Source organism: Manis javanica, chromosome 4 (genome assembly GCF_040802235.1).
Source record: "Manis javanica isolate MJ-LG chromosome 4, MJ_LKY, whole genome shotgun sequence".
Lineage (NCBI taxonomy): Eukaryota > Metazoa > Chordata > Mammalia > Pholidota > Manidae > Manis > Manis javanica.
This window is the reverse complement of record NC_133159.1, coordinates 118,219,589-118,232,245: the sequence shown is the minus strand read 5'-3', so window position 1 is coordinate 118,232,245 and position 12,657 is coordinate 118,219,589. Positions and strand designations below refer to the sequence as shown.

General features: G+C 40.0%; 1 protein-coding gene across 2 annotated transcripts in view; it reads right to left on the bottom strand.

The window, feature by feature from the left end:
* Window positions 1-12,657, bottom strand: part of TVP23C (trans-golgi network vesicle protein 23 homolog C) — a 38,600-nt gene that overhangs the window by 19,115 nt on the left and 6,828 nt on the right. For both annotated transcript variants that reach the window (XR_012130454.1, XM_073234755.1), the window contains exons 4-5: window positions 8,238-8,327; window positions 6,983-7,114 (exon numbers count right to left, since the gene is read on the bottom strand). Coding sequence is in view for 1 of the 2 variants with exons in the window: in XM_073234755.1 (XP_073090856.1) it covers window positions 6,983-7,114; window positions 8,238-8,327 (222 nt within the window). In the remaining variant the exon portion in view is untranslated. The remainder of the gene's footprint in view (window positions 1-6,982; window positions 7,115-8,237; window positions 8,328-12,657) is intronic.

Sequence of the window (12,657 nt, the reverse complement as noted above, 5' to 3'; positions counted from 1 at the left end):
ACATGGGCAGAGGATCTGAACAGACAGTTCTCCAAAAAAGAAATACAGATGGCCAACAGACACATGAAAAGATGCTCCACATCGCTAATTATCAGAGAAATGCAAATTAAAACTACAATGAGATATCACCTCACACCAGTAAGGATGGCTGTCATCCAAAAGACAAACAACAACAAATGTTGGTGAGACTGTGGAGAAAGGGGAACCCTCCTACACTGCTGGTGGGAATGTAAATTAGTTCAACCATTGTGGAAAGCAGTATGGAGGTTCATCAAAATGCTCAAAACAGACCTACCATTTGACCCAGGAATTCCACTCCTAGGAATTTACCCTAAGAACACAGCAATCAAGTTAGAGAAAGACAGATGCATCCCTATGTTTATCGCAGCACTATTTACAATAGCCAAGAATTGGAAGCAACCTAAATGTCCATCGGTAGATGAATAGATAAAGAAGATGTGGTACATATACACAATGGAATACTACTCAGCCATAAGAAAAGGGAAAAATCCTACCATTTGCAACAACATGGATGGAGCTAGAGGGTATTATGCTCAGTGAAATAAGCCAAGCGGAGAAAGAGAAATACCAAATGATTTCACTCATCTGTGGAGTGTAAGAACAAAGGAAAAACTGAAGGAACAAAACAGCAGCGGAATTACAGAACCCAAAAATGGACTAACAGGTACCAAAGGGAAAGGGACTGGGGAGGATTGGTGGGTAGAGAGGCATAAGGGGGGGGGGAAGAAAGGTAGTATTAAGATTAGCATGCATGGGTGGGGAGGGAAAAAAGGGAGGGCTGTACAACACAGAGAAGACAAGTAGTGATTCTACAACATTTTGCTATGCTGATGGACAGTGACTGTAATGTGGTTTATAGGGGGGACCTGGTACAGGCAAGAGCCTAGTAAACAATATTCTTCATGTAACTAGATTAAAGATTAAAAAAAAAAAAAGAAGAAAGAAAGAAAGAAATGGGGGATTACTCCTTGATAGGATAAAACTAATGGTAAATCAAAGATTAACGCATGCTTTAAATATCCTTCATTTTGATCACTTAAAGGGTGTCAGATGATCGGCTATGGAGGTACACTTTTCTGATAATATTCCTTTCTCTTAAAAAAAAAAAAAAAGCAGTTCCTGTGTGGTGACCTCCAATGAGTTCTACACAATGGTATAAAGGGCATATCAAAGTGTGGGCAAAGGGTCTGTTTGTTTTTATACAGAAGATCAAAGCGTAATTTGGCTACCCAGAAAATGAACTAAGATACGATATGAAAAAGAACTTCCAACATCAGCACTCTCTGGAAGACTCATACCAGAAGACGATCATCAAAAAACCTCCACAAAGATCCAGGCGATGCTGCAGTTGTAGCTGCATCCATCCCACCATTTCCTGGACTTGCCATTGGAATGAAGAAGGAGATATCTAAGCTGGTCTGTGCATACAGTAAAACAACAAATTTGACTGGATCTATACTGTTGGAACTCAACCAAGAATTAGGAGAAGTGCAAGCTGTAGCGCTCCAAAATCTTACGACTACAGACTATCTACAGTTAAAAGAACATATGGGATGTGAACAGTTCCCAGAAATGGGTTGCTTTAATTTGTCTGATTTCTCTCAGACTGTTCAAGTACAGCTGGACAATATCCATCATATTATACACAAATTTTCACAAATGCCTAGGGTGTCTAACTGGTTTTCTTGGCTTCACTGGAGATGGCTGGTAATTATAGATCTGCTTTGTTTATGTAAAAAAGAAAAAAAAAACAGGAGGTCTGGATGGAGCTGCCACTGTAAACCAAAGCAAGACAGAGGGGGACAGAGGGAAAGGCATTCATGCAAAATGAAACCAAAAAAGAAAAGAAGGGAGTCTACAAAGATGGGTGGAAATCTACTCTGAAAGAGAGAGCCCACCAAAATGAAAGCATTTCCGGAATACTTCACCCAGTGGAAGATGAAGATAAAGAATTCAAAGAGTGTGAAGAAAAGAAAAGACAACGGGAGATGAAAACAGACAGAGCTAAACACGTGCAGAGAAGCCTCTGCTGCCCACCAACCTGAAGAACACCCCGTTGCTTCTCTGGCCCTCTCCACCCCGTTCCTGTGGGTCACTACGCTTCCGAGATGTCCTGCTGGCTTCAGCTCTACCCCACTAGGACACAAGCTGTGTCAGAGCAATTAGGCTGCCTGTCTGGCCCCATCTATATCTTCAGTGCCTAGAACAGCTCTGCTATATGGAAGACACTTGCTGAGTAAATAAATAGAAAAAGTAGAAAGGAAAAAGAGAAGAGATTTTCAAAGCAATTAAAGATGGCAGATGAGAAGAGAGTAACAATTATTCAACATAGAGGTAACTGGTATCTAAGACAGAGAAGCCAAAAAATAGAACATAAATAAATTTAAAGACTTAACAGGAGACAATTTTCCTGACTCAAAGCAAAACCTGTGCCTGTCTATTAGAGGGAAATGGATTTTCCAGAAAAATCAACATGGAAAGCTAATAAACACAAAGACATTCTGGTTATGGTGTTTTAGAACTTCAAAAAATTTTTTTTAAAAATTTCTTCATCCAGGAAAAAAATGATCCACTCACTGACATGGAGGTTAAGTAAACCTGGCCTCATATTTCTCTGCAATATTCAGTGTAAGAAAACAATGAAGCAGTGTGTTTAAGAGCTAAGAGAAAGCTGTAAGCCAAGAATATGAACCCAGCCAAGTCGTAATTCAAGAATAAAGTCAATAGGCTCCTATTCTCAAACATGACAGAGCCAAAGGAAAATAATACCACCGAGGTTCTGGAAAGAACTACCCAACAATGAAACCTAGACAACCAGCAGATAAAAGGAGAAGCTGCAATAAAAGGACTGAATCAGTGTGTTTAAAAATAGATCAAAGACTCAACAGCTAGTAAGAAATATCTTTTCAAAAGGTAATTGTTTCAAACCCTGACAACAAAAATGATACTGGAATAAACAAAACTCAGGCTACAGAAAACGGAGAAACAGAGGAGGGAATAAGAAAGTACTTCATTCCCTTTCTAAACAGAACCTGTGAGTCAATAACAAGTTTCAGTACTTGACTCATATAACTAAAATAAGACTAACCACAAAAATCCAAAGGTGGAAGCGGGGAGAAGTGGGAGATGGCATGAGTGGTAACTTCAGGAGCCTTCATAGCAGGAGAACAACAGATATTAAATATATTTCCTAATTCATGAAAGAGGATATGATACAAACATATAAAGTAACAGAAATAACTATTAGAAAAACTGGACAAAAACCCTCCCAAATCCCCAAAAGCAAAGTATTTATGTATGTGCATACACAAAGGAAAAGAGAACCTATACAGCAAAATGGAATGAGGAAATAGGAAAAAAACATAATGAAGGCCAAAACACACCTGCTATCAACAAATGTTAAGTGAGATAAACTGAGCTATTAAAGAACAAGACTCACACTTTGACTCAAATGACAGATATTTTCCAAAGTTGGTAATAACTGTATCTCCTATTCCACATGTGCTCCTACAACCTTCTTAGACCCCCTGTAGAGTTTACATCCCATTCCCTTGAACGTGGATAGGTGGCAAAAGTGATGCTATGACTTCTGAGACCAGGTTGTTGTCATAAGCTGAACTGTGTCCTTCCCAGAATGTTTAAGTCCTCAGTGCCTCCAAATTTGACTGTATTTGGAGATGGGGTCTTTAAAGAGTAATTAAGGTAATGAGGTCACGAGGGTGCACCCTGATCCATTACGACTGGTAGCCTTATAAGAGGAGATCAAGAGATGGACAACACAGAGGCAAGGCCATGCGAAGACACAGGAAAAAGAAGACCATCCACAAGCCCAGGAGCCTACACTGCCGACACACTGATCTGGGACTTTCAGTCTGCAGAACTGTGAGAAAATCAAGTTCTGTTTTTTAAGTCCTCCAGTCATTGGTATTTTCTGTGGCAGCCATAGCAGACTCATACAGTTGTAAAAGGCAATTCAGCTTCCAAGTGAAATTCTCCTAGATATGAGCAAGCTGTCTAACTGTCAGGAGGCCACCATGCTGTGAGGAAGCCCACATTACCCACGTGCAGGGACCAGGTAGAGTCCACAGGACCTCATGAAGAGGAGATGCCTTCCCAGTCCCCAGCTACTCCAGTCACTGCCTGCCTGAAACTACGTAAGATTCCAAGTACCTCAACATAATAAAGACCCTTTATGACAAACCCATAGCCAACATCATACTTAACAGTGAAAAGCTAAAAACTTTTCCTCTAAGATCAGGAACAAGACAAGGATGCCTACTCTCCCATCTTTTATTCAACATAGTACTGGTGGTCTTCACCACAGCAGACAACATAAAGAAATAAAAGGCATCCAGATTGGTAAGGAACAAGTTACTGCCACCGTTTGCAGATGACATGATAGTGTACATAAAAAAAACTAAAGAATCCAGCCCAAAACTACTAGGACTAATAACTGAATTTAACAAAGTTACAGGATACAAAGTTAATACACAGAAATCTGTTGCATTCCTATATACTAACAAACTAGCAGAAAGAGAAATCAGGAAAACAATTCCATTCACAACTGCATCAAAAAGAATAAAATACCTAGGAATAAACCTACCCAAGATAAAAGACCTATACCCTGAAAACTACAAGACACTCCTGAGAGAAATTAAAGAAGACACTAATAAATGGAAATGTAACCCATGCTCTCGGGTAGGATGAATATTATCAAAATGGCCATCCTGCCTAAAGCAATCTACAGATTCAATGCAATACCCATCAAAATACCAAAAGCATCCTTCAACAAACCAGAACAAATAGTTCTAAAATTCATACGGAACTACAAAAGACCCCAAATAGCCAAAGCAATCCTGAGAAGGAAGAGTAAAGCTGGGGCAATTAGGCTCCCCAACATCAAGCTCTACTACAAAGCCACAGTAATCAAGATATTTTGATATTGGCATAAGAACAGACTGGCACTGGAACAGAACCAAGAGCCCAGATATAAACCCACACATATTTGGCCAATTAATATGCAATAAAGGAGTTATGGATGTACAATGGGAAAGTGACAGCCTCTTTAACAACTAGTGTTAGCAAAACTAGATAGCTACATGTAAGAGAATGAAACTGGATTACTGTCTAACCCCATACACAAAAGTAAACTTGAAATGGATCAAAGACCTGAATGTAAGTCATGAAACCATAAAACTCTTAGAAGAAAACATAGGCAAAAATCTCTTCAATATAAACATGAGCAACTTTTTCCTGAACACATCACCTTGGGCAAGGGAAACAAAAGCAAAAATGAACAAATGGGATTACATCAAACTAAAAAGCTTCTGTACAGCAAAGGACACTATCAGCAGAACAAAAAGGCATCCCACAGTATGGGAGAATATATTTGTAAACAACATATCTGATAAGGGGTTAACATTCAAAATACATAAAGAGCTCACAGGCCTCAACACCCAAAAAGTAAATAACCTGATTAAAAAATGGGCGGAGGATCTTAACAGACACTTCTCCAAAGAAATTCAGATGGCCAAGAGGCACATGAAAAGATGCTCCACATCACTAATTATCAGGGAAATGCAAATTAAAACCACAATGAGATATCACCTTACACCAGTTAGGATGGCCAACATCCAAAAAATAAGGAACAGCAAATGCTGACGAAGATGTGGAGAAAGGGAAAACCTCCTACACTGTTGGTGGGAATGTAAATTAGTTCAACCATTGTGGAAAGCAGTATGGAGGTTCCTCAAAATGCTCAAAACAGAAATACCATTTGACCCAGGAATTCCACTTCTAGGAATTTACCCAAAGAAAACAAAACCCCAGAGACAAAAAGACATATGTACCCCTATATTTATCACAGCACTCTTTACAATAGCCAAGATGTGGAAGCAACCTAAGTGTCCATCAATAGATGAATGGATAAAGAAGATGTGATACATCTACACATGCAATATTATTCAGCCATAGAAGAAAACAAATCCTACCATTTACAACAACATGGATGCAGCTAGAGGATATGCTCAGTGAAATAAGCCAGGTGGAGAAATACAGGGACCAAGCAATTTCACTCATTTGTAGAATATAAAAACAAAGCAAAACTGAAGAGAACGAAATAGCAGTGAACTTGGAGACATTGAGAAGGGACCAGCAGTTACCAAAGGGAAGAGGATGGGGAGGGTAGATGAGGAGGAAGGGAGAAGGGGATTAAGGGGCATATGATCAGCACATGTAATGTAGAGGGGTCATGGGGAAGGCAGTACAGCATGGAGAAGACAAGCAGCGACTCACTCTACAGCCTCTTACTATGCTGATGGACAGTAACTGCAATGGGGTCGGTGGGGGGGCTTGATAATATGGGTGAATGTTGCAGCCACAATGTTGTTCATATGAAACCTTCATAAGATTGTATATCAATGATACCTTAATTTAAAAAAAAAAGATTCCAAGTCCCAACTTCCCAGACAAGCCCTTTCAAGTCCCTGAACAGAGAACTGTGAGGGAATAAAATGACCATTTTTTTATGCAACTACGTTTTGGGAAGATTCATGATACATGCAACAACCAACCAGAACAGACTCCCAAGAAATTTTTCAGGAAAAAATTTCAGTCCCAAACTAAGCTAAATATGCTAGTTTGGAGTTCATGGAACAACTCCATCCAACAAGACAATGTGATAAACATGGCAATCTCTGTACAAGGCGAGGTAAATTAAAATTCTGTGAGGGGCTTGGAGACCTGGTCAAATGGGGTCTTTAAGAGGATTCTGCTCTCTGTTCTTAGGGAAAAGCAGAGCTGGAGAGAGGACTTGGGAGACATGACAAAGCTGCCTGTACAAAATGGGCCCCTTGTGTGAACATAGGCAGTAGGTCCCCAGTGTGAACACAGGTGGTTATTTATTCTGATCACCCACCGGGCACCCTAACAACTTCCTCACCAGCTCCACACTGATACTCACCAACCACTTCACTCTGAAGGAGAAGAGTGCACTGAAGGCAAACACCACCCACAGCACAGGGCAGGCAATCAGTCCTAACCAAAAGATTCTTGATTCAGCCTCTGAAACACTTTTACTCTCTTGGGAGGTTGCCTACAAAAGAACACGAACTTAATCACCAATACTGTGTATTTATCAGTAAAAAGTATAACATTTTTAATGAAAACACCTTAACTTCAAATTAAAATAAATTAATACAGACAACCCAAGTCCCGAGTTAGAACCCCAAAAAGAACAGTGAGTAGATCTAACACTGTTTAACTCAAGAGTCTTGCAGATGACCCAAAACAGTAAGGGCGGTCTCCAACAGGCTTCTATTTAATCCATATTACACGCCCACTGTATCTTCGTAAGAAAGCTTTGGATCCTACCTTACTAGGTGAGGACCCAGGGAATTAAGGCTATGGTCATCCTGGAGACTAAAAGGTCAAGTCAGGGTCCAGAGCCAGAAATGGAATCAAGGGATGCTGGACAATGACCACAATGTCTTAGTTAATACCCAGGAATTTCGAAGGGTGGTAAGCTGTTTCCAAGGTAGATTTGGTAATATAAAGGACTATGGGCTCACTGAGCACAATGCTGCTCTCTGAGAAGTACTTCCAGGCAGAAGGCAAACAATTTAACTAGCACTGTATCCAAAACTTTAGTCCTCTGACTCACAACACGATATCCACAGGGAAACTGAATGTTCACTGTACGTAACCAGGCTAACGCAAAATGGACCAGGGTCCCCTAGGGCTCCTGAAGGAACAGGCTGCTCTGATCAATCGGGGTTTCTGTCTAGCCACAATCCTCTTCTTTCTTTTTCCTGACGCAAGTGGAAAGGACACTGGAAGCAAGGACAGAACAAGCTGTTGGAAAGCAGTTATCTGCTGGACATGGAGATATCCCAGGAGACACATGGTGAGGAATGCAAAGCTGTGGGTCCTCACAGAAACAGCCTTTATTGGCAGCCCCGACGGACAGCTTCACACGCTGAATAACTCTGACCCCAAGCCCTCTCTCAGAGGGTTCTTTCCTGCCCACACCTTGCTTCCTCTCTGAACTAGACAGAAAATGCAGTGAGTTTCAGAAGGCCATCTGGCTCAGTGCTGACATGCTGAGGGATCTGGGGACATACAGGGATGTACTTTTATTCTCCAGTACTTCACACTTAATTATTCAAATGTAATCTACACATAATTTATTGAATGATACTGTTTAGAGGGCAGGTTACCTTTCTGGCTTCAAACACCCAATGGCTTTTTCCATCTTCATCAATATGATTCCACCAGCGCAGGCCAACCATTAGCCTACCTGTGACATTCTGGAAAAGGTTAATATACATATGCACACTTTTAAAAGCACTGTTTAAACACCCACCATAAGGTTATAGCTGAGGGTAACAGTCCACAAACAAAACATCTTCAGCTTCACCTCCATAATATCCAGTTAACAAAGCCCACAACACACCAGGGCTGCAGAAAAGATCGAATGGCCACAGCAGGACTAGCAGGGAGGAGGTGACAGGGGACGCAGACCCACACACTTTCCCCTTTTCCCTTATGAACTCTCATCCTTTCTCCAATCCCCTGATGTGTTCTGAAGCCCCTTTCTCTTTAGCTACCGGGAACTACTTTTTCCTATGTCTCCTGAGTCAAGAGCACTAGCGTGCTTCTTTCTGCTCTCTGCTATGGGAAGATACAATGAGAAATCGGCAGTCTGGAACCTGGAAGAGGACCCTCACCAGAAGCTGGCCATGCTGGTGTGCTGATCTTGGACTTCCAGCCTCCAGAACTAGAGAAATAAACTCCTGTTGTTTCCAAGCCACCCAGTCTAGGATATTGATACAGCAGACTGGCTGAGGCAATGGTTATAGGCACCAGCCTTCATTTAGTACTTCAGATGCACCAAGATCTTTTCCTCTTGCTAATATATTACTAACAGTTTGCCTAATGTTTGCTTACTCAACAAATATTTACTGAGTACCTACTGACAACAAAATGTGCTGGTAACAAAATGGTCACTAACAGATACCATCCCTTTCCTCATCAACTTCAAGAATTGTGGGAAAGAGAGGCAGTCAACCAACGTACAAATGTGCCGTTACCAACTGTGGTGCTGTGAGGGAGAAGAGGGGTGGGGGGGGCACCTTAGGAGTTTAACAGGGAAATGTGATCTAGTCTGGAAGTAAGGATGTCTCCCTAAGGAATCAACATCTGGGGTGAAATTCAAAGGATACAAAGGAAATCAGTAATGCAGGGGATTTAAAATTTAGTGGTGTCCATTAATAGACTTGGTGGTTCTCTAAACTTGGATGGGGAAAAATACTACATCTTTATTTTCACTAACTTCTGGCTGAAGTTAGTTTACCTTTAAGTTATGAGTATAGACAATAAATGACATCACTATCAACAGTCCCTGGGACTCTGTCACAATAAAAACCACAGGTATTTTTCATGCTGTACTATGTGTTGCAAATATCACAAAACACCATTCATGTTCATCGCTTTCAAAGTAGTTAGAACTGCTACTAGATCTTGCTTTTTAATGCATTAACAAAGAGGCACATACTATTGAATCAGAAATGTCTGTTTAATGTGCTTTCATTGTATTTCAAAGTAAGTGACTTCCTCTGTAATCTTATGTATTTCCTTTTATGTATTTAAAAGCATTATGCATAGTTTAAGACTGTGAAAGGAGTCCATGGCACAAAAAAGATTAGAAGTCCCTGTGCTAAGGCGATGTGGGAGTGAGAAGAGCATTTTCCATGTACAAAACAGGCACAGAGCCCTAAGAAAGGAAGTAAAATCTATGGACTTATGGGAGTTTGTGATTAACTGGATAAGGGGTAGGAAGAAGGCAATTCATACATTTCCAGTTTGCTCAAGTCAAAAAGTAGTGATTCCAGGCTCTGCGGAGGGGAACATTGATGAAAGAGAAGCATCTGGGGCTGGAAGATGCCAAGAGTTATTACACAGGTTGAATCCGACATGCCTTCACGACAGTCAAGTAAAATGTCAGGAAGACTGACAGATGGACAGTCTGGGGCTGCGAGAACAAACCTGGACGGGAGATAGAGACCTAGGAGCCAACGGCTTATGGAAAGCAACTGAGACCGGCAGCTTAGGGATGGAATACAGAAGGGGAAGGAAGGGAGGAGCTTTGCAGACCAACACCCAAAGCGCAGAGGTGCTCACACTGAAAGGCGAAGTGAAAGAGAAGCCCTGGCCAGGAAGACAGGGCTGTTTTATTGCCGTCTTCAAATAACAGCTCTTAGAATATTTTCAAACTCCTCCATTTTCTCATTTCCAACTCTTCACTTTCTGCTTTTCTCTTGTTTTCCTCATTTCTCTCAGACTTACTGTTTTTGAGCTTCTGTACCTCTGTCTAATAAAAGCCTTCAGTCTATTGTTTTTCCCTAAATTCAGCTTAGACACATTTCAAAAGTTTCAATGTAGATGATCTGATCATTATCATTAAGATATAAATAATTTATATTTACAGTTTCTGTTTCCCTTTTAAGCCCAGATATTTATATTATGCAGCATGGTTTTCTTTTTTATTCCAATTTTGACAACCATTTTTTTTTTATCAATTTCCAATTTTGTCACATTGGACTAGAAAATGCGGTGCTTTGGCCAATTCACTTGGATATTCTTCACAGTGGCATCTAATTAACTGGTGTAAATGCTCTGCAAGAACTGAAGAAGGCATTATCTCTGTACGTACAAAGTACCAAATGCTGCTATTAAGGTGAACCTGTTAATTCATTCAGATCCTTCAGAACTTCATAATCTTTTGTCACTTTATCAAGGACAAGTCATTTGTCAGACTCCCAACATAATGAATGATGTTTCTTCCATCTTCTCCTCATGTTTCTTGTAACTTTTCACTATGCATAGTTTAATGTAATGTCATTCTGTGAATGATGCTCACTGTGACTCATAAAATGACCTTTTTCATTCCACTGAATGCTGTCTTTACCTTTGTTTGTTTGGTCTGGTAGTAACATTAATGCCAGGGTTCTTTTTGTTTGAATTGGCCTGATGTTATCTTTGCCTTCTTTACCTTTTTCTAAAATCATGATTTTAGTTAGCTCTTTTTGGTTGGACTTTTGATTTCTAACCCAATCTTAGAATTCTTATCTTTAAAAAGAGAGCCAATCAAATTACATTTACTGTTATAACTAACTGCCTCCACTGCCATCACCTTGCACTACACCCTGTGATTCTTAAGCCTCCGTGACACTGACTAGGTTTCCTTCTCTTGCTCTATGAATTATGTTGGAGTTGCTCCTACTTTCTCCAGTGTTGGGGAAGATACACAATTTGTTTTAAATTTTACTAAGTTACCATTTATATTTTTAAACTTTTATTTAACTTTTTTTACTCTATTTGTCAGAGTAAGAAATAAAACTAAAGTCATATATAAACTATAACATTTAAATTGTTTTACAGTAATTTTATCTTTTTATTTTTTAATTATCTCTTCTCTTGACAACTGCATTGAAATTTATAATAATTATGACACATCTCTGTTCTAACTAGGTTTAGAACCCTTTCCCAAGTCTATTTAATAATTTTCCCATTCCTGACCTATTTTCCTTCATATCTCAGTTGTTTGGATATCTATAAATAATTTTGCCACAAATAAAAGGGTGACATATTTTAAGCCCTTGTTTAAAAAAAAAGCTTATCAGAAGATGTACCTTTGGCCACATTTTTTAAAATTCCTAAACCTAGAAGGATTTAGTTATTTAATTATGAGAGTTTGAAAATTACCAGTTTGAAAATGACTGAAAGCTGTGTTATACTTGGCTAAAGAGAAATTAAAATGCACAAAAAAAAGAAACGTCCTCAAAACAAAATTGTGATCAGGATACATTTAGAGCATAAAGCATCAGAAGAAATTCAAAGAAACAGAAGCCAACGAACACTGTACAAGGAGAAAGCATACAGAAAACAGACCTCTGTTATGTTCATCCTCAGCTTTTTGTGGCCTATAGAATGCCACCAAGCCAACCACTTCTCTCTAAAAGAATCAAAAGACCTAAAACTGGCTAGGTTCTTGGGCATGCATAGATTTGTAACATCTTACTGGTCTTTGAATCAGTATACATGCCTGAAAAATCACAGAATTAGCTTTTGCTCTTTTTCTCCCCTTTCAGTTACTTTCATTATAATAAGAAAATTTCCAAATGCACAGAAAAGTCAAGTTTTACAGTGACCACCCACATACCTACCACCTCGAGCTTACACTTAGTATCTGACTGGAGTTACTTTATCACATGTCCTCTCTCTGGGTACTCATTTCTTCATCCCTCCATCTCTCTACCCATCACTGCCTTTGGGTCTGAAAACATTTCTCACTCCTCTCTACACCCTTTGACAGGGTTTCTCAACCTCCTCACTACAGACATTTGGGGCCAGACAATTCTTGGTTGAGGGTGCATCTGAAGATGTTTAGCTGCATCCCTGGCCTCTGCCCACTAGATGGCAGCAGCACACTTTCCCCTCCCTCAGCTGTGAAAACCAAAAATGTCTTCATTGACAAGTGGGCCCTGTGGGGTAAAACTGGTCCTAGCTGAGAAACACGGGCCCTAGAGCACACACAGTAGCCTGTGCAAATGGAGGGTACTCTTAAGTATTGGTGGA